Source organism: Helicoverpa armigera, chromosome 18 (genome assembly GCF_030705265.1).
Source record: "Helicoverpa armigera isolate CAAS_96S chromosome 18, ASM3070526v1, whole genome shotgun sequence".
Taxonomy (NCBI): domain Eukaryota; kingdom Metazoa; phylum Arthropoda; class Insecta; order Lepidoptera; family Noctuidae; genus Helicoverpa; species Helicoverpa armigera.
Genome location: NC_087137.1, coordinates 1,984,801 through 2,009,285, shown reverse-complemented (window position 1 = coordinate 2,009,285; position 24,485 = coordinate 1,984,801). Strand labels below are relative to the sequence as shown.

At 37.0% G+C, this 24,485-nt stretch overlaps 3 protein-coding genes and 1 long non-coding RNA gene across 4 annotated transcripts; 3 read left to right on the top strand and 1 right to left on the bottom strand.

Annotated features, from left to right (window-relative positions):
• Nucleotides 1–260: 260 nt before the first annotated feature.
• LOC110373239 (uncharacterized) lies at nucleotides 261–2,660 on the bottom strand. The gene is made up of 3 exons (XR_002429362.3): nucleotides 2,427–2,660; nucleotides 1,145–1,796; nucleotides 261–563 (listed from the first exon to the last, which is right to left on the bottom strand). It is a non-coding gene; the product is annotated as an uncharacterized LOC110373239 (long non-coding RNA).
• An 8,052-nt stretch (nucleotides 2,661–10,712) lies between these two features.
• Nucleotides 10,713–13,901, top strand: LOC135118096 (thrombin inhibitor rhodniin-like). The gene is made up of 2 exons (XM_064039135.1): nucleotides 10,713–10,971; nucleotides 13,094–13,901. Exons 1-2 carry the CDS (start codon nucleotides 10,956–10,958, stop codon nucleotides 13,612–13,614), a joined length of 537 nt encoding a protein of 178 aa, XP_063895205.1. The 5' UTR covers nucleotides 10,713–10,955; the 3' UTR covers nucleotides 13,615–13,901.
• Nucleotides 13,902–16,358: 2,457 nt separating this feature from the next.
• On the top strand, nucleotides 16,359–17,484 carry LOC110373204 (thrombin inhibitor rhodniin-like). The gene is made up of 2 exons (XM_021330395.3): nucleotides 16,359–16,440; nucleotides 17,061–17,484. The coding sequence occupies exons 1-2, from the start codon at nucleotides 16,425–16,427 to the stop codon at nucleotides 17,402–17,404; spliced, it is 360 nt and encodes a 119-aa protein (XP_021186070.2). The 5' UTR covers nucleotides 16,359–16,424; the 3' UTR covers nucleotides 17,405–17,484.
• An 834-nt stretch (nucleotides 17,485–18,318) lies between these two features.
• LOC110373192 (serine protease inhibitor dipetalogastin) lies at nucleotides 18,319–24,371 on the top strand. The gene is made up of 8 exons (XM_064039257.1): nucleotides 18,319–18,545; nucleotides 18,874–19,212; nucleotides 20,154–20,282; nucleotides 20,467–20,854; nucleotides 21,732–21,956; nucleotides 22,637–22,801; nucleotides 23,256–23,432; nucleotides 24,255–24,371. The coding sequence occupies exons 1-8, from the start codon at nucleotides 18,530–18,532 to the stop codon at nucleotides 24,334–24,336; spliced, it is 1,521 nt and encodes a 506-aa protein (XP_063895327.1). The 5' UTR covers nucleotides 18,319–18,529; the 3' UTR covers nucleotides 24,337–24,371.
• Nucleotides 24,372–24,485: the final 114 nt, after the last annotated feature.

Below are 24,485 nucleotides of genomic sequence, written 5' to 3'. Positions count from 1 at the left end.
GTTACTGATCAGATAAGAATGCTCTTTTTCTTTTCTAGCTCTAGTTCTTTGGTCGAAATGCACCCTCGTTCCTCTGGTCCACGGAACATAGGCTACATTACATAGGTATCGGTATCCTCGTTGTTGGTCAGCTCCCCTAGCAGATTTTCCGGCTGATCTCAGATGTTTCACGTAATGTCTGATTTCTATCGTAAGTATCCATTTAATGGAACTGTTCTGAGAGTCAGCAGCTTTGGCATTTAAAATAAAACTCAAATGAATAATTTTAATTCCGTTTATATAATTCATCATGTTACATATTTGATAAAAACATGCTCGGCTCTAGACGACGTCCTGGACAGGTGGCAGTTGAAAACACGGTACTAAGTCAATCGAAGGTAGGCCCTTCAGTTGCAGGTATTCGACTCTACACATAAAGTAGCAATAGTTTGAGTATCTCCTCATGTCGGAAGCGCACACAGGGTCATACTGGGTCGTGCAGAAACAATCCAGTTCGGTCCAACCAGGCCATTTGGCTTGCACCGATGAAGTCAGCAAAGCCGATAAGATGACGAAAATGAAGACTGGAATAAAAATGAAAATATGAATGCAGTTCACGAAACGGAGTTTCTTAAACCACTGAAGTGGGACTGGGTGAACTCTGTAGTTGGCATGTTTTAAATCCCATTATGATAAGCTTCATTGTTCTAGCCTTTCGCTAATTGATCGCTGAAAGTAGGTCCTTGTACTTAGGTTGAAATCTGTTTTCTGTGTACTGCTTACCTAACCCTAGGTACTAGTAATAATAGGTAAATTGAGTGATGTCGGTACAGGTACCACATTTACAACTTCTCTTTCAATGGAACTAATATTGCTTATGCATGAATCAATGGCTGGCCATAACCCTGACCGTTGGTTCAAGAGTGGGTCGGTCAGCGTGTTCAATATCAAACAAAAGCTTATTTATGTGTAGCTTAGCTGTGTTCAGTTTCCTACATATTGTAGTGCTTCCAGCTTGGTCAGAAATAAAATTGCATCATCATAATATACATATGAGTACTTCAGATACATAGAGAGGATCCAATAAGTATTTGTGTAGGACTTAATTAGGTATTTCCTTCAAATTGGATGTGCTTGGGTAATAAGTAGGTAAAGGTATACTTACGTGTGCAAGGAGTGACCTGCACTCTGTGGTCTGCAGTAATGAGTGCAGTTTACAGCCCTGGTGCATTTTCCAGACTGTGCTTCTAACTTTCCCATAAATAGCCTTGTAGGTTGGGTGTTGTGCAAACCTTCGTTACCTCTTCTCAATAGGAGACCATAGACGGACTTGAAAAACCGGCAGGCAAAACGAGTGTGTCGTGACGACAGGCTAGTCTTGGTTGTTCGTACCACCGTATAGGTAGGTAAGGCTGTCTGGCTAATAGTTGTAAGAATTTAACTCTCGAGGATAGAGTCACAAGTGGCTTCGGCTACTTGTGTATCTATCATTCTATTGAATTAGTAGGTAAGATAATAGAAAAAAAACTTATCACTTAAAAAAAATATATTTAAAAAGAAAACAATAAGGAGGTAAACTACATAAGGAGGTTGTAAGCAGTCAGTCTAATGGCACCGTGAACCCGTGTAGAGCAGTTCCATAGATCCTCCGTTATGCTTCACGAAGTCATGTTGGCACTGGTATTCGCACATGCTATTGAATGTGACCTCTTTATTGGCCACTTTGGCACAAACAGGGAGGTATATTTTTGGGCAGGGACATGGTGGAGCCCGGGGCACACACATTGTGGTCGTCAGCATCAAAGCCACGAGAAACACTGCGGATGAAAAGGTTTTATTTTGGAGCGTGCTTTTAAAAGTTACACCTATGTGTCGTTACAAAAGATGTATGTTCTTAAAGATGAGTCAGGCAAAATTAATACTAAGTTCTCCCTTCATTCATGTTTGTTAAGGAAAACGCAATAAATCTTAAGAAAACTACGTCGCGTGGGAAATACCTCGTCTTACATACTGAGGCAAATAAACACTTAAGTACTTAATAAAAAAGTAAGTTTACAAATTAAATTAATTTAAACGTTAGCAACGTTTGTTTGTTTTATTTATTTTCTATTCCTGCTAGATACCTTTGTGATTAAAATAATGAGTGATTTAATCTAGCTAATAATTCAGTTGTTTGGCCGTTGCTGGCTGATGCATTAGTGCATCAAAACAACGATAAAAGCTACGTAGTTATGAAAAGCTTTTTGTAGCCTTTTGTGACTAACGAGAGATCCTTGAAGAAAGTAAACTTAACAGATATAATTTATGTGAATGCAATAATATAATTGATTCATATAACAAAAACAGTGAATTCATTGCAAAACCCCACACAATTTTCAACCAAAACAAAGTGTAACAAAACGTGAATGCAACTTAAAACTGTGTCAATTAAACGTAGGTATGCTTACCAACTTTGTAATCCATAATAATCGATCGATTAACCGTACGTAACTGTTGCACTTGTCGACTGCACTGTACTCCACGAAGCACCGTTGTATTTTATATAGCTACGTATTTAGTACTAATTGTTCGCGAACCAGTATTATCGGCTCGTTTCCTCTTGATAATCCGTCAAGAGCAATAAACAGGTGACAATTAAGTACTCGTAAAGTGTGATCCTTTATATCGTCCTTAACTCGCGGTAAATGGAACTTGAATAAAACAGAAACTTGAGACAAAGGTACGTCTCCATTGTGCCTATTCGTGATTTTTATTCCGCTCAGCTGCGTCATAATCGCGGGTCTGTTATGAATATCCTTGGGTAAAATTAATTTGCCCATTGTCTGTCTTTTTTCCTAAGGATTCTTGACTGATCATGACCATTCTTTGAAAAGCAACGGTTTTAATTTGAAGAGCCTTTTAAAAGAGGCATTGCTTAACTTTTGTAGCTCTTTAATTAAATCAAGCACATAAAAGCATGTTCTTTTTTTTGTTTACTTATCAGCAGATTAGGTATACCTAAGTTTAATCACTTCACCGAAGATTAAAACCTAAAAATTATTAACGGGTGGTCCAAATACTTAAGTATTTGATGCTTTCCCAACTGTGGATTTTTGCTTTGGTAACAGACAATGCGGGCTACCTATTAGGTATGCCGCATGCCATGCATTTTCCCAATTCATACTTCCCTAACATTGTTACAATACAATGCCAGGAATTAAAGAAATACTCTATAATAGATATGTTTGTAAGTTGATATTAGTACTATTTTAGTTAAGAACATTTTATGATAAAGGTCCGAACGTTTATTATTTACTTGTCAGCAGTTTTACCTGCGTCCCATTTTAACGGCTTCATTCACGAAGATAAAATTAGCCTACCTAAGTATAAATGAGCTATCAATATAACATGGAAATAATTTTCTGCAATCGGACCCCGTCATAAACGCGTTCCTGTAATACAAAACCTCATTTTATCGCCATATCATAACAATTTACTTCATACTCTATATGTCATGCAATCTTGTATATCCTTTATGAAATCTGTTAGACCAAGCCATCGAACGATATCGATGACTAACCGATATGGTCGGTCATCCTCCTGCCGTTATCCCAACTCAGTAGGTAAGTTACCTGATACCTAATATTCTAGCACTTATTTGTAACACAGACACGTAGTATAATAAAATCTGACTCAATAACTAAAATTAACAGGGTATCTCCCTTATTTTTGGATCGAAGTGATTTTATTTTAATTTCCTGGTACTTCCTACTCCCTATGTCCAAAGAAGTTTCTTTCAAGTGCTTACGTAAGTACAAGGAAATCCATTCCTCTTAACAATCTTATAGATTTCAATAGATCCACTTTCAATAGATCAACAAAGGGTTAAGGGAGTAAATTAAATTCAACGTGGCAATGCAGCCAGTCTTCTGGGCACGTTTCCGGAGGACAGTGATGCGGAGGAATACTTCGACGCCTGATCGATGCTCTTTTATATTATGTTTTATGTTTATATACATTTTGTATATAGTATTTTATTTTTAGTTTTGTATAAAGATAAGTAGTTTAAGTTTGTATATATGTATAGTGTGTACATTAATAATTCAATAAAAACCCTGGGTTAAGGGAGTCTTATCAAAAATATATCAACATAATTTTAAATCTATTGACTCTAGTTTGTAATTATGACGATACATAATTTGTGCCCACTCAAAAACGTCATACATTTTTGTTCAAATAGCGTCAATAGCCCATATGTGACATAATCTGATCATGATGCAGGCTACTGCGTCACCAAGCCTACGCATCACACAAAATGAATTTTTGAATAGCGTTATATTGCGGTAATACGGGTACAAAAACTTTAAATATGTAATTTTAATTCTATTAACAACTTGTATCTTACACGTTTACTGTAGCGGGTATAATTTTGTGTTATTAATAATAATGATTATCTGTTAGTTAATCTGCGTGTAATTACAGTGTATTTAGATGCAACAGGCTGTGAGGTGCAGTAATTGCTCCTTTCGAGGTGCCACAAAGATGCATCCTTAATTTGTGATGATGCAAGTTCAAGTTGTGCGTAAGTGAAGGTCTGTGCCGAGACCTTGTACTTGTATTAATATCCTGTTTAAAGAAGTCTGTAAGTACTTATGTGTTAAGATCGGTTTACTTAATATAGGGAAAAAAATACTATTAATAAAATGTTGTGCAGCTTAATGTTATTTTTAACCACCGGACGGTTAAAATGGGTATTATATGTTTGATGTATTAATGTGTTTGGCACCATAGCTCTCAATCGGATAAAGCAATTTCAATTTAGTTTTTTTTTGTTATGTAATGTTACCTACATCAAGGACCTAGATTAAATCCATGAGTACCTATTCCATTTTTCGATGACTAAAATCATCAATGAGGAAGTGGAGAATTTTTACGACATACTTAACAAAGCTTGTGAAGAAAACCGAGGGACATGGAATATCATCCTGGGCGATTATAATGCAAAAATCGGCACAAGACAAGAATCCGACAACGAAACCGTTTTAGGACCACATGGTTTAGGCATGCGTAACGAAAGGGGAACCCGACTCATTCAATTTGCCTTCGGCCAAAATCTTATCATTGCTAACACATTATTTCCTAAAAAAGACCAGCGACGTTGGACATGGACATCACCAAATAACCGTACAAAAAATGAAATTGACTATATATTAACATCCGATAGACAAATATTAACAGATGTAAGTGTTATCAACAGGATAAAATATAGCTCGGACCATAGACCACTTCGTACTAAGATCAAATTTAATTTTAAAATCCATAGGGCAAGAAAATTTAAAGCACAGAACATTAAGAAACTGAATAAAGAAATGCTAACAAACTGCAGCGAACAATTTAACCTCACATTGACAAATAACTTTGAAAGCCTAGATCTAAATGTCGCCGACGTAGAAGAACAATATCGCAACATAGTTTCACGTATCAATAAAACTTGCAACAGCATGACAATAAATAGAAAGAAGAATACTAAATTCAGTGTACATACAAATACACTGATAGAACAAAGAAACGCTTACGAAATAGGAACAGAACAACATAGACTTCTAGATAAACAAGTAAAAAGAGCCATTAGAAAAGACCTTAGAAATCTAAATACACAACTAGTCAAGGTCGCTCTAGAGAAACACCGATCCTTGAGAGTTGCCAAACAAGGTATCTCGAAAAGCAAACCCTGGATCAATAGTCTACGGGACGAAACTGGCACAAAACAACACAGCAGACCAAAAATTATAGAGATATGTACAAAGTTTTATAGTTCACTATATTCCGATACTGGACAAACAAGTAATGACCTTACATACCACTACCCAGAAGACATTACACCTATCTCAAGCTACGAAGTCCATAGAGTCCTCAAGAGTATGCATTATGGCAGAAGCCCTGGAGAGGATGGTATTACTACTGAAGCCTTAAAACTTGGTTCAGCCACACTTGTTCCACACCTTACTAGTCTTTTCAATAACATCTTGAAAACAGGCAAGATCCCAGATACGATGTGCCACTCTAACATCATACTACTTCACAAAAAAGGAGACAAATCTGACATAAACAACTACAGGCCCATTAGCTTAGTCTCGCATATTTATAAAACTTTTATAAAAATTCTTCACAACCGGATCGATGTCAAATTAGACTCCCATCAACCACCCGAGCAAGCCGGATTTCGCCCTAATTTCTCCACAACAGACCACCTCCAGTCACTTAACCAAATTATCGAAAAATACGTTGAGTTTCAGAAACCATTGTACTTGGCATTCGTAGACTACACAAAAGCATTTGATAGCATTAAACATCCAGCGATATTCTCAGCATTGCAAGACCAAGGCATAGAAAAAACCTACATAGACATCTTAAAAACAATATACAGCAATAGCACCGCAAACATAAAACTAGATTCATCAGGCACCACATTCCGCATAAACAAAGGAGTCAAACAGGGTGATCCGCTCTCTCCAAAACTTTTCACCAGCACGCTTGAAGAGGTGTTTAAGGAACTGGCCGACCCCTGGATATCGCAGGGTATCCGAGTCGGCAGTAAAACACTCACTAACCTTCGCTTTGCAGATGATATTGTCCTATTCGCACCGTCGGCAGCACAGCTGCAACAGATGCTCCAAGAGCTGAGCTCTGCCAGCCTCAAAGTCGGGCTTGTGATGAACCGGTCAAAGACTAAAGTAATGACTAATAGCGCGAAACGTAGGGTCGAGGTAGATGGGCAAGAAATACAACATGTCGACGAATACATCTACTTGGGCCAGTTAGTGTCCTTCGAAAACAGGCAAGACAAGGAAATCGATCGACGGATCGAAAACGCCTGGAAGAGCTACTGGTCCATGAAGTCGCTTATGAAGGGTGAGCTCCCTTTATCGCTGAAGCGAAAACTAGTCGACATGTGTATTCTGCCCATCCTAACCTACGGCGCTCAGACTTGGTCTTTGACCGAATCTCAGAAGTCCAGGCTAAAAGTATGCCAAAGAAGCATGGAGCGTAGCCTGCTCAACATACGGCTTAGCGACCGGATACGCAACACCATTATCCGGTCCAAGACGGGCATACTCGATGTGGGCAATAAGTCTGCAAAGTTGAAGTGGGATTGGGCGGGTCACATCTGTCGTATGCACCCGGACAAGTGGGCCAATATTACCACAAAGTGGATCCCGGAGGATGGAAGGCGACCGAGAGGGAGACCAAGGAAACGCTGGAGGGAAGACTTGGACAGCTTCCTCTCGGACTGGCCTCAAGCAGCAATGGATAAAGAAAAGTGGAAGGCTTTGGGGGAGGCCTTTGCCCAGCAGTGGGACAGCATAGGCTAATTAAAAAAAAAAAACATCAAATGACCCTTTCTGCTGTGGGTTAGCAGCGGGAGTGAGGGAGTGTCAGACTTTTACGGACTAAAAATCCATCTTGTTTCTTCGTAGGCCTTTTACGTGCCAGGACCGCAGTAACTCTTTTGAACAATCCCGCAGCCCTCCAAGCCAGAATTTCAGCTTGATTACGAGATCATAAATTAGAACTATTTTAAATAACATGGTTATTTTTTTCTGAATAACCTTATAAAACCGAGCTCCATGATTAAGTAAGTCCGGAAAATACTAACCCTGAAATTGTTGCTACCAATGAGCTCATGGGAAGCCCTAAGCAGTCATGAATTAAAATAAAACCTTGTTTTAGCTAAATAAGAGTACCAGCCTTTGCGTAAGACGAACAATACACATAAACGTAAGTAATACGTAGTGAATAATATAATATCCTCAGAATATCGTACGATATTGCGGTCAAAAAATAATGCTAAATCATCCCACGGGAATTTTATAGAATACTTAGAAGAAATATTGGATTTCTTATAACCGGTCAGGAAAAACTATTTTTATGTTCTCAGGAAACTCATACTTAGTATTTTTTTCGCTTTTCGAATTTAATTTTTATCATAGGGTGTACTTCCCAAAATCCTTGTTGACGGTCACATACCTACCTAGTTAAGTCACTTGTTAGCAAAAAACATATGCTAAAAACTGGATCCCTAATCGGCCATCATAGGTACTCTTTAGGGGTAAACTTTAATTAAATAGTGCGTAACGTAAGATCAAGTTACAAAATTCTTGTCTAATTAAAACAGGCAGGTAATAAATTGATAACAAAACTATAAAAGTGCGTAAATGAACCTAAAAATGCTAAGTGACTGATAACATTATATGACATCATCGCATTCATGAATTTCTGGGTCAGGGAACTCAAAGTTTACTGTTTTTTAACGTAATTCCAATATATATGAGTGTTACAGAGTCATTCTTGGAAGTATCGAGAGCAAATAAATATTGCGGCTTGAAATATTTACAAGCTTTAAATAAGTATTTACCGAATAAAATCAACAGTGATGGTTGTTTCCATATGTACCTATAGTATTGCAACGTATTTTCCTTATCTTCTCAAAGTAAATGAGCCTACTTCGCAACTCTTATGTCTCCAGATACCGAGTTTATAAAATCCTGAAGTGATGAAACTATTTGTCGTTGATACCTACGTTGAATGAGTTCTCATTAATCAAGCTGCTTTTTTGTTTATGAATTAAGTTCTTGAAATTAGCTTCTTGTTTTTGCCGTTTATCGTTGTTATTGTTTATTTAGTAAGGTAGCGATAAACTGTATGATAGCAGTTATACCTAATTCAGTTAATGAAGTTCAAAGTTAAAATGAGCGTAATGCTTTGTGTCTAATTGGGCTGTTGTTAAAAAACGGTAAAATACTTACCTACATTTAAATGAAATTAAATAAAAAGAGAGATGCGTCTAGGTCTCAGCTTGGACCATAATACTTATGTTGAATATGATTAAAATATGATGCCTCAACAAGAGTATCTCATCGATGAAAGTAGGTAATAAGACACAGTGGCGACTTTCCCTTACTAAAATACGGTTGTTTTCCTCGAATTTCTTACATAACGTATTGTGTATATTTTGCCTTATAGGTATCAACAGACTCCTTCGCCAAAACCGGTCGTATAAATTATTTTAGACGGCTTTTTTATTTTATTTTATATTTTTGTGCCTACAGGCAGGTACCTAGCACCTATCTACTGTAAATAAATAGTAAAGTCTAATATTTACGGAGCCGTGACCATCAACTCAAGTGGGAACACAATAACATTAATTTACACATTCTTATTTATATGAAACGTAAATAGGTGCCTACTATGATGAATAAATACCTAATGTTTTCCTCAATTTCCTGCTAGCAAAAACCTAATCATGCTTACTTGGTCAATAGAAAATGGCTAAAAATAGATAACTAGTCTCTAACCTCAGGGAACCAAATGAGTTCCTTTTCTAGTTCTTTCTGTTTCCTTGCTTTTTAGTTGTATGAAAAAACTGAATTTGAGATATTACATCATAAGGTACCTACTAGTAATAGTAAATTTCAAACACAGACAATGCTTGTAGCAAAATCAAGTATGTAGGTACCTATAGTGTGTGGTAAAAATCAAATAAGTCAATAAATTATAATAGGTAGGTACCTATCTATGATAAAGACTGATCGATGATTCGATAAACAGGTTTCAACATTTTATTGTTTTTCTTTAATTCAATTGTGTTTGAATTTGTTTTATCAATTTGATCTTTTATGACTCTCTGCGTTAGTTTCATGGCAAACTTGTCAACCTATTGTGCCTATTTATTTAAACACATCACCTGATTGATCTTTTGTAAAGGCACTGTATGTACAATCATCATCAGCCTATTTATCGCCGATCGCCCAACTGCTTGGGACAAACCTCCTCTCACACAGAGAAGGATTGCGCTTGCTCAATGTAACCTACATTGGTAGGGTAATCATACTATGTCACGAAAGACGTCTTTGGTTCTCGTGGTCCCTCTCTAAAAGGCAGAAGACGGCACAAAAGCTGAGGTTTTTAGTGGGTGCAAGCCCCACATAACCTCACCGTCTCCCCGGGCGGTGTGTGTATGCGTCAGGCATTTTTCTCAGCTGAAACAAAAAAAAGAGTAATCATACTATTCAATAAAATTGGTTAATTTTATACTTAGCATTTCGTATGCGGAATCAAAAAGGCCATGTTGAGCACCTCATCTGATTCTGTGGTCAAGTTTATCGTCTATCGAACCTTTCGTGATTACTTCATACGCTGTAACAAAATAATATTACAAGACTTATCGGCACAATGACAGTTGTGTCCTCATTCTTCGACAACCCTGCTGAACTTCGCTTCGGTTTTGAACTTGATATAAATTGCCAATACATGGATTTAAATAAAAAATATACAATCCTACACCAAACCGCGTTGAAGGACCATGCAGTTTAGCATACCTAGTTTCTATAAAAATAAGATAAGTACAATAGGCCGATTTAAGTAGTTTCGTGTTGAGTTTTATCATTGATAAAAAAGTTAAACAGTTAAGTCCTTAAACGTAGTAGGGCCCAAAACACAATACTCGGTAATTGGGAATTCACAAAAAATAATAATAGACCAGCAAGTCAACAAAAACACAATACTAAATCATTATCGTGCGAGTCTAAGAATTGAACTAAAATAATAGTTGAATTACGTCAAACTTATTTCCGAAAACTTATTGTAAAAACAAATAATGGTTCTTCCTCAAGACGTTCACACGTTGTCTGTCGCGCTGTCTATGTAAACACAATTAGCATGAACTGGCTAGCTAAACTCCTCAGTGACGCACTCCGTGGGGATTTACGAGACGAAAAGAACCTTGTTTCTTCTCACCTCGGGAAATACAATATTAATATAAAAACGCTTGCTGTCCAGCTCAGAGCACCATTGCAATCCACGCTTACAACGGACTAAGTTATCCCGGCAACAATTTGTTTTTAAGTGTCGATAACCTTTGGCATTAACGTTTATAAATAAAAGCAGTATTTTATTTTCGTGAATATTCAGAACAGATTTAGACGCGATCCAACAATATGGCTTTCAAGTTCGGTGAGCATAAATTAATTATTTTTATTATTTGACGTTTGGAATTTGATTCCAAAAATTAGTGTAAGCTGTTATTCGTAATTATTTTTCTTGTTCAAGGAATTTAATTTTGTTTAATAATTTTATACGATATCAGTAGGTTTCTTCTATCACTTTCCTCGTGCATTTTGTCCCATTCGGCATACAGTAAGAACCGGGCCATGCATAACTGCATTCAGACCTACTCAAGTAAACTTTCCCCTTGCTCAGTGACAACAATGGCACACGTACCCGAGGAATCCGCTAAAGCAAAGCATTTTGTCGTTTTGTCAACTTGAAGTTTTTTTCATTATTTAAACCTGTAGTCATCCTAATGCCGCCTAATCGCATCTTAATTTTTACCACAAAATTATAATAAAAAGCGTCGACAAATTATGCCACGATGAATATATTTTGCGTGTTCCTATACATATGTCTGTGGAGCCTAGACTGAAAATTATTTTCTTTCTGATTTTGTGTCTCAATTAAAAATTATACTTAGGTACAAATCGTTCTTTTATAATTGATTAATTCTGATGTCTTCCCTTATTAGTTAGTGGAGGTCATACTTCAGTCATGCCTTAGAGACCAGGAAATCTTGACGCTTTGATCATAATTGTTTGAATTATCGACTAGGTGCTTGTTATTTACCGGTTTTCTGTTACCTAACTTTGATAGAGACTGATTTACGGCACTGCAGATTTCCAATTAATTTTTAAAACTGCTAATAGCAAAAAAAACTAAACTTTCCGTTGTAGTTGTACCAGGCCCGCCGCTAGCTGTTTGTTCGCCCGCGTGCAAAACTGATTATGCCGCCCTACATACGTTTTGTCAAAAAATAAATAGGGGGTGGGAGGATCCCCCGCCCATTCATATCCACCTTACTTGTCCAACAGAAAAAAATATGTACATGCACCGCTCTGATTGCAGAAAACCCACCTACTTTTGGATAAATAACTATTGCAATACATAACATACATTACACATAACTTGTTCAGAGTAACCTAAGAAGTCCTGGGTTAGCCCATAAGCAAACTAAGCAATTGCTTAGGGCATCAATGCAGTGCAATCATTACCCAAGTGGCCCCTATGTATTGAAAGATTATGACTAACGTAAACTAACGCACTTAAATATCTATAACAATGTTTAAAGTCAGTAAAATATGTTATTTGGTGGGTTTCCCGTTGAAAAGTCAACTTATAACACACATATCATATGTAATGAAGCGCGAGCGGAGCGAGCGCGAAAATTTTTTAGTCTAAGGACACAAAACAAATAAAAGCCACTGTAAATTAAGAAAGCAAAGTGAAAAAGTAATTTGCGATTTTTTCCTTAGAGTTTTCATGAAGTAAACATATCATAAAAAGCCATAACGGACGTGCGCGAAAAATGTTTTTTCGGAATTGAATGCCTCAACAATTAAACAAAGATAATGCGATATCTGACATGGAGTCGCGAGCGCAGCGAGCGCGAATTTTTTTGGGGATGCAAAGGGTGAAACAGACAAAATTGATAGGAGATGACCAAAGCTAGGGCGGCTTTTTCTGAAATTTTATTGGTTTAATTTTGCCGCCCCCTAAATAGCATTTGCCCCACGCTACGCCACTGGTTGATCTTAAATCGTTTTTAAGAATCTTTAATTTTGAAAATGTCCTTTCAACAGATGTACCTAACTGAAACCAGCAGTGTAAGTAATATTCTTAGTGCTATTGCTGTGTTCGAAAATATTGAAATCAAATCATTAGTAAAAAGATATTGTATTTTTTAAATATTACGTGATAACTCGCTAGATTTGCCGCCCCCTAGGACTTGCCGCCCGCGTGCTGTGCACGCGCTGCACGCCCGCTTACGGCGGGCCTGAGTTGTACCGTTGTGTTTTGTTTTTTTTTTTACGTTTTATCGATAACATAATGTCAAGGTTTAATACCTACTTCTAGTAACTATATATGCCTCGTGTAGGTGTTTGTGTCGTTGTGTCATGGCCCCTGATATGACACAATTTTAATCATCTTTTTTTAGAACTTAATAACAATTTTATCATTGTTTCCATGCCCTTTTAGAAACTCTTCAATATCTTCAAAATTACTAAAGCTTTTTTTTTCTCAGGTTTACTGCTGTTCGTCAGCGCATACATCTGCAGCACCCAGGCGTTGCCTCCTTGCACTTGCACCAGGAACTACCTCCCCGTGTGCGGTTCCGACGGCACGACTTACGCTAACACGTGCTTACTGGAATGCGCCCAATACACTTCGAAGCAAGACATCACAGTCGCCAAGCAAGGACCCTGCGATGGCATTGTACCAGAAGTCTGCATCTGCCCATTGAACTACCTCCCCGTTTGCGGTACTGATGGCGAGACCTACGGTAACGAGTGCAGCTTGGACTGCGAAAAGGCACGCAAAGTTGGTCTCCAGTTGAAGCATAACGGTGCTTGTGGGTCCGAGAAGGCCGAAGAGCCCGTCTGTACTTGTACCAGGGAGAAGAAGCCAGTGTGTGGCAGTGATGGTAAGACGTACAATAACGACTGCCTGCTCAACTGCGCCACCATTCAGAACAGCATGCTGAGCATCGCCAGCTACGGCCCCTGTGAAGACAAAGTGAAGGTTGTCGACAATATTCATTTCTAAATTGTCCTTTAATTTTTAAAGGAGTACCCACTGCCATATTTTTTATTGCATTTAAATTGTTACTAGCTGTTATGGTTTTTACTACGCAAGGAATTTGTCAGAACGTTTATTAGTTCCAAGATTTCAGAAACATCACTGGATGGTAACAAGTATGCCTAACACTTTTATAATTTAAAAATGTATCACTTATCCACTCTTCTGATGTATAAAATTGTTGTTTGTGATGAATGAATGTTTAGTTATTTTTGTTAACTACTATTAAACAAATGTTTAACTGTTTGAAAAAAGGTATTTATTTTTAATTCTATAACCCAAAGTTTACCGACCGCATCATCTCATTACGAGCAAAAATTACTTCTTTCTTTATCCATGCTAACAATTTTATTTTCTTAATTGAAATTTTATGAATATACAAAACATTTCATTTTGTTATTATGTATACTTAGTAACATGTTCTAAGATAATTGAATTGCCTATAATTATTTTGTGATAAGCAATAGTGTATAATTTATAACTATTAGATACAGTTTGGCTGTTTCTAGAAACAAAAGTCTAAATTAAAATGCGGTATATTTTCGGTAAGTTTTGTATTTTTTGCTACTTTCCGCCCATATCGGGAAGCACTTACTACACATGGATAAAACCATGTCAGCCAAGAGCGTGTCGGGCCACGCTCAGTGGCGAAAATAAGGGTTCCTAGTTTACTCCGGAACAGTAGCCATATAATACCTATTGTGATAAGCTGTTACTGCCATATAAGTTGTTTGGATTTAAGTAACTAATCACAACTTACTCCTACCATAAAAAGATGTTGACCCAGTACAGAGCCCTGTGGTACACCCACATCCTTATTTCTTTAAATCAATGTTTCATTGCTATGCTATGCTACTTCAATACATAGGTATGTCAGTACCTACATAGGTTGAAAATTAAGAAAGAAATAGTACTTACTATGAAGAGATAACCCGAAATAGTCACCAAATGAACGAACTGTGCGTATGAAACGAGAGCTCGAAAGCTTTTATCAGTTTTAGATAAACCATACGATATACTTTTTCATTATTAGAACAAAATCAGTTTTTAACTCACAGTTAGTCACAAAGGCAGTTAGGAGTACCTATAGTGGAGATTTAAATTTTTACTTAGGATCGTCCCATCAAATCTATTTTTCAGGCATATTGATGTGCGCGCACATGTGCATAGCTCTGGGGTATAGTGGCGAAGAGAGTTCTGACGAAAACGGTGAGGCAGAATCTGAAGGGGACTTTGACATGGAGGACTGGGGGGAACAAACCGATGACGAGGGGGGAGAACAAACCGATGACGATGGGGAGGAACAAACCTATTACGATGAGGGGGAACAAACCGATGACGATGGGGGGGAGGAAGAACATCATGGCTGTATTTGTGGTCACTATTACCAACCAGTTTGCGGGTCTAACGGGGAAACTTACTATAACGGATGCGTGTTTCGGTGTGCCTTACGATATACTAATCCCAAATTGATAATTAAACATTTTGGTATCTGTAATAGCCATCACTCTGGCTATCAACATCGTCCCGGCCGAAGAGTTAGTTTTCTATTTTAATAATTATGTAGGTTTCCGGAGTATCTAAATAGATAGTATGTCAAGTAATGGAAATAAAACAGTGTCTTCAACATAAAATTATCCGTTTAATTTAAATATCCCATTTTGGTAATGATGATGATAGTAGTGTTCGTTAAATATCAGTAAAGTCTCAAATGAAAGATTGTTCTTCTAATTTTTTTACACGTCAAGAATCAATACGCCAAGTCTTCCGAGCCTTTTCCCAACTATTTGGAATCGGCTACCAATCTAACCGGATTTAACTGTGTGCTAGTGCTTTACAAGGAATGACTGCCTGTCTGACCTTCTCAAACAAGTTACCCGGGCAACCCAATACCATACCCCTTGGTTAGACTGGTTCTCAGACTTTACTGACTTCTGAGTACCGTAACGACTGCCAAAGATGTTCAGTGACAGCTAGAATCTACAGTTTAACGTGCCCCCAGAAATACAGTCAAGTCAGTGTCCAAGCTTTACATACAAAGTATCTTAGAGAAGACACTTAGAGAAGATAGCTAGCTAGCTTAGACCTGGGAGAAGGACATAGGATTGTCACCACCTGGCACGCGGGTGAAACCGCGGGCTGAAGCTAGTGTTAAATAAATCCAACCATTCATTAATTTGATTTCCTGATTTTGTCAGCTTTTCCTACCTAACCGCTGCGCACCGCAGCGCAGTGCACGCAGCAGAAGCTCTCAATAGGAATAAAACATGCCGATTTTGAAACATTCTTCATTATGATTCTCGATTAATGGGCTATCAAACACTGAAATAATGTTATAAATCGGACCGTTGGATCCTGATATTTTAGCGCGTTCAAGCAAACAAACTCTTCAGCTTTATAATATTTATCGGGCTGCAATCTTAAATCAATTAGGTAGATACAGTTCTTAATAAACAAATACTCAGCATAAAAATCGATTAAGTATATACATATTTAAATTAAGGTATTGATGATAGAAATTTTATTGATTCAATTTGTCAACTGTAGAAAACAAATTAGTCTCGTGGAAGTTACAACTATTTGTTTTTGATAAGATTTTTCAAAAGCCGTGCACATAGGTGCTACTCAACATTTGCAAGTTCTTTCGTTACTGTAAATTGGAACATGGATTTCAAAGCAGGTAGGTAAGTGCAACTAATTAATTCCAGCATGCCTTTAACATTTATAAATAAAATCTGTATTTTATTTACGTAAAAATTCAGAGCAGATTCAACAATATGGCTTTCAAGTTCGGTGAGCATAAATTAATCGTTTTTATTATTTGACGTTTGCAATTTGATTCCAATAGTAAGTGTAAGCTTTTATTCGTAATTATTTTGGTGGTTCATTCAACTAATTTAATTTGGTTTTATAATTTTATACAAATTCTGTAGGTTTCTTCTATGAGGAGTCAAAGCGGGAGGGGTCCCGCTGTGGGTTAGCAGCGGTGAGGGAGTGTTAGACTTTTATTGACAAAAAATCCATCGTGTTCCTTAGTAGAACTTTTATGTACTAGGGCTGCGGTAACTGTTTCCAACAATTCCGCAGCCCCTGTGGGCCTTGACCCTGTTGGGCCCTACAGAACTACTCAAATAAACTTTCCCCTTTGCTTAGTGACAACAATAGCACACGTACCCGAGGAATCTGTTAAAGCATTTTCGTTTTTTGTCAACGTGAAATTATTTTCATTTTCATAAATCTGTAGGTAGGTACCTAATGGCATCTTAATTTTGTCGACATAATTATTACAAAATGTGTCGACGATTATGCCACGATATCTTTTTTTAGAACGTATTAATAATTTTATCATTCTTGTTCATGCCCTTTCAGAAGCTGCACAATATCTTTAACATTATCATCTTCTTCTATATCAGGATTACTGGTGTTCGTCAGCGCATACATCTGCAGCACGCAGGCGTTGCCTCCCTGCACTTGCTCCAAGAACTACGTTCCCGTGTGTGGTTCCGACGGCAACACTTACTTTAGCAATTGCCATCTTGAGTGTGCTCAATACACTTCGAAGAGAATTATCACAGTCGTCAAGCAAGGCCCTTGCGATGATTTCGTACCCCCAATCCCAGACTGCGTCTGCCATATGAGTTACCTCCCCGTGTGCGGCACTGATGGCGAGACATATGGTAACAAGTGCGGCTTGGACTGTCAGAAGAATCGCAATCCTGGTCTGAAGTTGAAACATCACGGTCCGTGCGTCCGTTAATTTTTAGAGCAACATCCAATGCCATATTTCATGTTGCATTTAACTTGATTTTATATGATTAAATGTTTAACAGTTTAAAATTAGGTTTTTATTATTAAAGTTTAACCCAAAGTTTACTGACCGCATCTCATCATGAAAGTGACATAGTTAAAAATTACCTCCTTTATCCATTCTAACCACTTCATCTTCTAAATTGGCACTTATATGAATACAAAACATAACTTTTTCAAGTGATCATAATAAAATCTCGAATATTTAAATAACAGCTCAAAAAATAGTTCCCATTATTTAGTGATGAGCAATAGTGTATAATTTATTACTATTGGATACAGTTTGGCTGCTTCTATTAACAAAAGACTGAATTAAAATAGAAAGTTTCGTTTTTCTGCTACTTTCCGCCCACATAGGGAAGTACTTATTACACATGGATAAAAAGTAACCTTTATGATACATACCTATTTTGATGAGTTATCTTACTGCTTTATTTGTAGGTATGTTGTCTAGATTTAAGTAAGTAACTAACCACAACAGACTCCTACCATAAAATGATGTTGACCCAGTACAGAGCCCTGTGGTACACCCACATCCTTATTTCTTTAAATCAATGTTTCATTGCCATGATATGTATCTTTGAATCCCGACGTTCTAGTGCAATTTTATGTTATGTTCTGGACTTCGATTACCCACGTATCAAATATTCTATTACAAGAAATTATATATTTCACCTTAATGACAAAAAAATAAAATTTGTAGACTAGTGTTATTGTTTTCGGCAATTCAGACTTGTTATTTTATCGGGATCTCATCTTAAATAAAAACATAATATCTAGGTATCTAAACAGTTCTCAATAAAAATTTAATTAAATTAAGAATCGATCTACGGTGTTAACGATTTAATTTGTCAACTGCAGTAAACAAATTCATCTCGTGGAAGTTACAATTATTTGCTTTTGATAAGATTTCTCAGGAGCCACTCAACATTTGCAAGTGCTTCGTTACTGTAGATTGGAACATGGATTTCAAAGTAGGTACCTAAGTGAAACTAATTAATTCCATCATGCCTTTAAAATGTATGAATAAAATCAGTATTTTATTTACGTGAATATTCAGAAGAGATTCAACAATATGGCTTTCAAGTTCGGTGAGCATAAATTAATTGTTTTTAATTTGACGTTTGCAATTTGATTCCAATAATTAGTGTAAGCTTTTATTCAACTAATTTAACTTTGTTTTATAATTTTATACAATTTCTGTAGGTTTCTTCTCACTTTAGTCGTGCATTTTGTCCCATTAGGCATATAGTAAGAGTCGGGCCATGCATAACTGCATACAGACCTACTCAAATAAATCCCTTTTCTTAGTGACAACAATGGCACACGTACCCGTACCCGAATAATTTTATCATTCTTGTTCATGCCCTTTCAGAAGCTCCACAATATCTTCAACATTAACCTGTTCTTCTTTCTCAGGTTTACTGGTGTTAGTCAGCGCATACATCTGCAGCACGCAGGCGTTGCGTTCCTGCATTTGCTCCAAGGAAGACATTCCCGTGTGTGGTTCCGACGGCAACAATTACATTAACCTTTGCTATCTTGAGTGTGCTCAATACACTTCAAAGAAAGTTATCACAGTCGTCAAGCAAGGCCCTTGCGATGATCCCTTACCCCCAATCCCAGGCTGCTTCTGCCATATGAATTACAGCCCCGTTTGCGGCACTGATGGCAAGACATATGGTAACAAGTGCGCCTTGGACTGTGAGAAGAATCGCAATCCTGGTCTGAACTTGAAACATGACCGTCCGTGCGTCCGTTAATTTTTAGAGGAGCACTGCCATATTTCTTGGTACATTTAGCTTGATTTTAAATCATTAAATGTTTAACATAAAGTATGTATTTGTTATTAAAGTTTAACCCAAAGTTTACCGACTGCATCTCATCATGAACGTGACAATCATAATACATTCTAACAACTTCATTTTCTTAATTGGAAGTTTTATGAATACAAATATAATTAATAAAATAAATTTTTAAACGATCATAATAAATATCGACTTTTTGGTCATGTGGGACCCGCACAGGGCTCTTATTTCTTTAAATACATAGGTATGTACATACATAGGTTGAAAATGAAGAAAGAAATAGTACTATGAAGAAATATCCCGAAATGGTCACCAAACGAAAGAACTGTGCGTATGAAACGAGAGTACCTAACTAGTAGGTAAAAATAATGGTATGAAGGGAAAGGAAATAAAACACGCTCTTAAACATAAAAATATCCGTTTCATTTAAATATCCCATTTTAGTAATGATGATGATAGAAGTGTTCGCTATATCAGTAAGTCTCATATGAGTTATAGTTTTTCAATATTTTTAGTTCTTAAATAATTGAGTTAAATAAATCCAACCATTAATAAATTCAAATTCCTGATTTTCTCAGCTTTTTCTACCTGCTACTCTTAATACCGACGTGCTAGTGCAATTTTATGTTTTGACCTCCGATTACCTACGTATCAAATATTCTACAAGAAATTGTATATTTCACCTTTGAGACAAAAAAAAAATATAATTTGCAGACCATTGTTTGTTATTATTTGCGGCAATTCAGAATTCAGAATTCGATAAAAATCGGGCTCCAATCTTAAATAAAAAAATAATTAGATAGGTACCTACAGTTCTTAATAAAAATTTAATTAAATCAAGAATTGATCAACGGTGTTAGCGATTTAATTAATTTAATTTGTCAACTGCAGAAAACAAATTAATTTCGTGGAAGTTACAATTATTTGGTTTTGATAAGATTTCCGAGAAGCCGTGCACATTGCCAATAAATATTTGCAAGAGCTTCGTTACGAGAAATTGGAACATGGGTTTCAAATTGGGTAAGTGCAGATAAGATTTCGAGCTATGAAGATATAAGTAGGTACCTAATAATGTTAGGTTCAGCAATATTTAGACACCAATGGCAATTTAAGTGTTTAAGTGAAAACATTGTTAGTTAGGTTTTGAGCTACAAATGAACACTGCTTAAGAGAATTGTACTATTAACAAACAATATTGTCGCAGGCATACTGATTGGCACTTCGTTGCTTCTAGTACCACAACCAAGTACCAGTATGAGGGCGTGCACAAGTTTCCAAGACCTAGCGGAACCTTGCGGCTGCACGCTGACCAAAGAGAATTTTGACCCACTGTGCGGATCTGATGGGAATACATACTTAAACACATGCTTCCTCCATTGTCGACAGACGATAGGATCAGGCACTCTTAGTCTGGCCTATAGAGGAATCTGTTCGAAAGAAAACCGGTGTACTTGTCATGCTGATTATAGACCGGTTTGTGGCACCAACGAAATCACTTATTCGAATGAATGCGTTTTGAAGTGCCACATGAACAAGAATCCGTCACTCCAATTGAAGCATAATGGGGAGTGTGGTGGTAACCAGAAACAACGGTATTGATTGATTGTATGAAGTAGTTTTTAATGCATTTGGGTTGTATAAATAAGGCCTAATTAAAATACCCTATCAAATGGTAACTGAATATACCCTACTGAGTAGGAATAAGTTACGATAAAAGAGTTATGTTTAAGGCATAACAAAATCACTTAGTTGAATAAAACTGTTGGTTCAGTAAGTTATTTGGTTGAGATACGTTTGTATTAGGCCTTATTTATAACCAGTGCGAAGAACCACCTTTCTTTTTACTTTCACGATTTATGATATTGTTCCTTAGGTATTTTACAGTAAATGGGTGCACTCTATGTGGTGTTCTCTTAAGCCCCATTTTCATTGTAAACTTTGGTTACAATACTGAGTGTTGCGGAGTTGGTAATAATAGGCAAAGAACTTGTTTACAGCAACATTCTTGTTGCTCATCAACAATGTTTCTAAACAAAAGTTTACCATGAATACGGGGCTTTTCATTTTCCTACTTATTTTGCTAATAAACAAACCGCTTCGTAAATACATGTGCTAACTATATAACTAATATGTACATAGTTAACCTGCTTCTTGTTTACCTCGGCTAGGTCAGGGTTCGTTTTAACTACTTATACTTAGGTAGGTACCTGCCTACGCATATGTCCCGATTTGGGTTTAAACTAAATCTTTAATAGTTAGTTGTCTCCAAATTAAATTAGCAGTTTTCGTGGAACTCTTGTCTTAGTACCAAGGTATTCGCCCAAAAAATAAAATGGTGTCATCAACGACGTTTTAAACCTAAACCTAATTAAATATAGGTCAAACAGCTGTTTGTATGGTATGTTTGTAAAGTATTTTTTGTTGAATTACTAACAACAATAAGGGCAGCTAACTTATTACAAAATACAGGTTGAGATCGAGAGTAACAAAGACATGCATTTGCAATCCCGCCACCGGTCCCATATGTGCCACGAACGGCGTGTCATATGCCAACTACTGCGTGATGAGATGCAAGGCCGAGGCTAACAATGATAAAACCATACAGTTCTCCTACTGGGGAATGTGCTCCTCACAGGAGGACGGGCCTCATGATCAAGCCACCAGGAAGCCATCGGTTGTCAAGATAGCGCCGCGGTATATTTAACTATGTTCTGTTTAATCAATCAATCAACTCTGCCCGTTGCAGTCCGCTCCGCGATAGCTTTGCAACTGTTTTTCTAACTAGCGATGACTTTTTGATTCACTAAAATCAATAGGCAATCTTTCAAAAGTATACCGTCAATAATTCCTTATGTACGCTCTTATATACTGCCCCCATATATAACTCAAACTCAAAAACGTTTATTCAAATTAGGCTGATAAATCAGCATTTTCGAACGTCAAAAACAAAAGACAGCCCCCAAAACGATAGATCAAATGATCCCTTATGAACCTACGTCCCCTGTGTGCTCCTTATGTGCTGCCCCTATATATGTCTACAGACTCACTTTTTAACTCCCTCTTATACTCTGACAGTTCTCACATGAAAGCATAGGTACATATATCCTACTAACAGGAGAGTGGCTTCTTATTTGAGTGTGTTTTTCAAAATAATATTATTTTTTCTTTCTTTCTAATTTAACACGTTCTCACGAAAATTTCTCGGGCTAATTCATACGCCGTAGTGGCTCAATCTAACGAATAAAATAAGGTCGTGATTACTAATTTCCATTAAGTAGATTCCATTTTTAACCGACTTATGGAAGTTTTCTCAATTTTACCGTACCTATAGTTTTTTTTAAAAAGCTATAAAATCACTATTTCTAACTGCTCAGGTTGAATACAGAAGACAAACAACAAGCATGTGATTGTCCCATGTATGCCATTTCGTATTTCACTCGATGTGGCAGCGACCGTGATCTCTCTTCACCGAATTGCTTCTGTGTGCCCAAATCACAGAATACGAAGTATGAAGACCCTTGTAACGGCCAACGATCACGGTATTTCTTATTTTTCTACAACTTAAGTTACTATTCCATAGAACTCTGCAGTTCACTGTGCAGTTGAACAGCTTGAAGCTGTCGCCCCTGACTGCTTCAAGTGTACCTACGGTGTATTGCCTAACTTCGAACGTTTTACATAAATAATGTTTATATAATATTTATTGTACTGCCTGTGGTCTGTAATTGTCAGAGTTGATTGATTTCTAGTATAAGTAAGTAGTTTTTTTAGAGAAAGAGTACGGTTCGGTACAATATCTTTCTTGTCTTTAGTAATTTACTGGCGTCTGACCTTTCGAAACATCTTGTTTAAACCAGCTACTATACATGCTCTACCTACCCCTTCTATTTACCATCCAGTTTTAATGAATTTAACGTGCAATTTTCACAAAATGTATACCTACGTAACTTTTTTCCAAACAAAAATGTATATGCTTTTTAACAAAAATCGCAGGCCAGAAGACGACCAGCTAAACTCGGTATTATCGAAGACGTGCTTTTGCGCCGCCGTTCACAAGCCTGTGTGCGGCTCCGACCGACAGACATATGCCAACATGTGTGTCCTGCACTGCCGAGCTAAGAAGAAACCCGACATCAGGTTCCTGCAGTGGGGGGACTGTCACGATGTGAGGTAGTTATCTTCATATATAAATCTTTCAACACAAGAACGATATGATCAGGTATAATAGTAAGATACCTACTTCAGGCCGGGGCTCAATTCTGCAAAAATAATGTGACAATTGGATAACAATGTAATCTCAATAGCAGTTTAAACCTTATCGGGCATTCTGCTACTAATATAAGACCGATCGTATTCCAATGACATTTTACTGGTTTGATATTGGTCTGCCATTTGGTCTATAGGGTAGTCTGCTCTACTATCATTGCAGACAATATAATTCATTATTGAGTCACAGGAAGGGAATAAAAGCTTATATTTAACTGAAAAAGTAGCAGGGGCCCGATTCTCCTAATTTTACTTAAGCGATATACGATTCGATTCGACTGAGATCCAATCACGACTCAATTACGATTGGAAGCGTATGTGGCATTCCGCTATTTTTTCTTGGAAATAAACGTCTTTATCCTTTTCTGACATTTAACAATAAATCATTTTGTCTGCAAATGATTGACGATTGCAATATGATTGTAGAGCAAACTACCGTATAGACCAAAATTACCAAAATGGCAGACCAATCGCAAACCAATCGAATTTCGTTGGAATACGATTGGTCTTATATTAGTAGCAGAATGCCGGATGTGGTTAAAAGTGCTACTGCGATTCGATTTCTATTCAGTTTTGACATTATTAACTTAGGAGAATCGGGCACCTGGTTTGTTTGAATTAAATAGGCTCCGGAACTACAGGACAAAGTATCGTGTATATCTCTTCGTGTGTTGATCAATATAGCCCTATATAGAAATGGATTTAATTTTATTATTCTAATTTCAGCCTGGTAAGCCGGCTGCAGGAGACGCCGACATATTATACGTATACTCGGTCGGACACCGATCGAGATCGCCTCTTTTTCTAATGTTCCTGATTATCTCAGATTTACGGTTTACAATGTACAATCAATTTCAAAATTAAATCAACAAATAAAAGTGGTCCAAGTAGTTTGTTTCTTTTTTGACGGCCTCTTCGGTCTACTCATCCGAACCAATTTAAGTGCAAATAAAAAAC

Bases quoted from the DNA above. Each gene is read 5' to 3' on its own strand.
- LOC110373192 (XM_064039257.1), top strand. The intron at 19,213-20,153 runs GTTAATTTTTAG...TGTCAACTGCAG, and splicing joins ACATGACCGTCCGTGCGTCC to AAAACAAATTAATTTCGTGG. The intron at 20,283-20,466 runs GTAAGTGCAGAT...ATATTGTCGCAG, and splicing joins GAACATGGGTTTCAAATTGG to GCATACTGATTGGCACTTCG.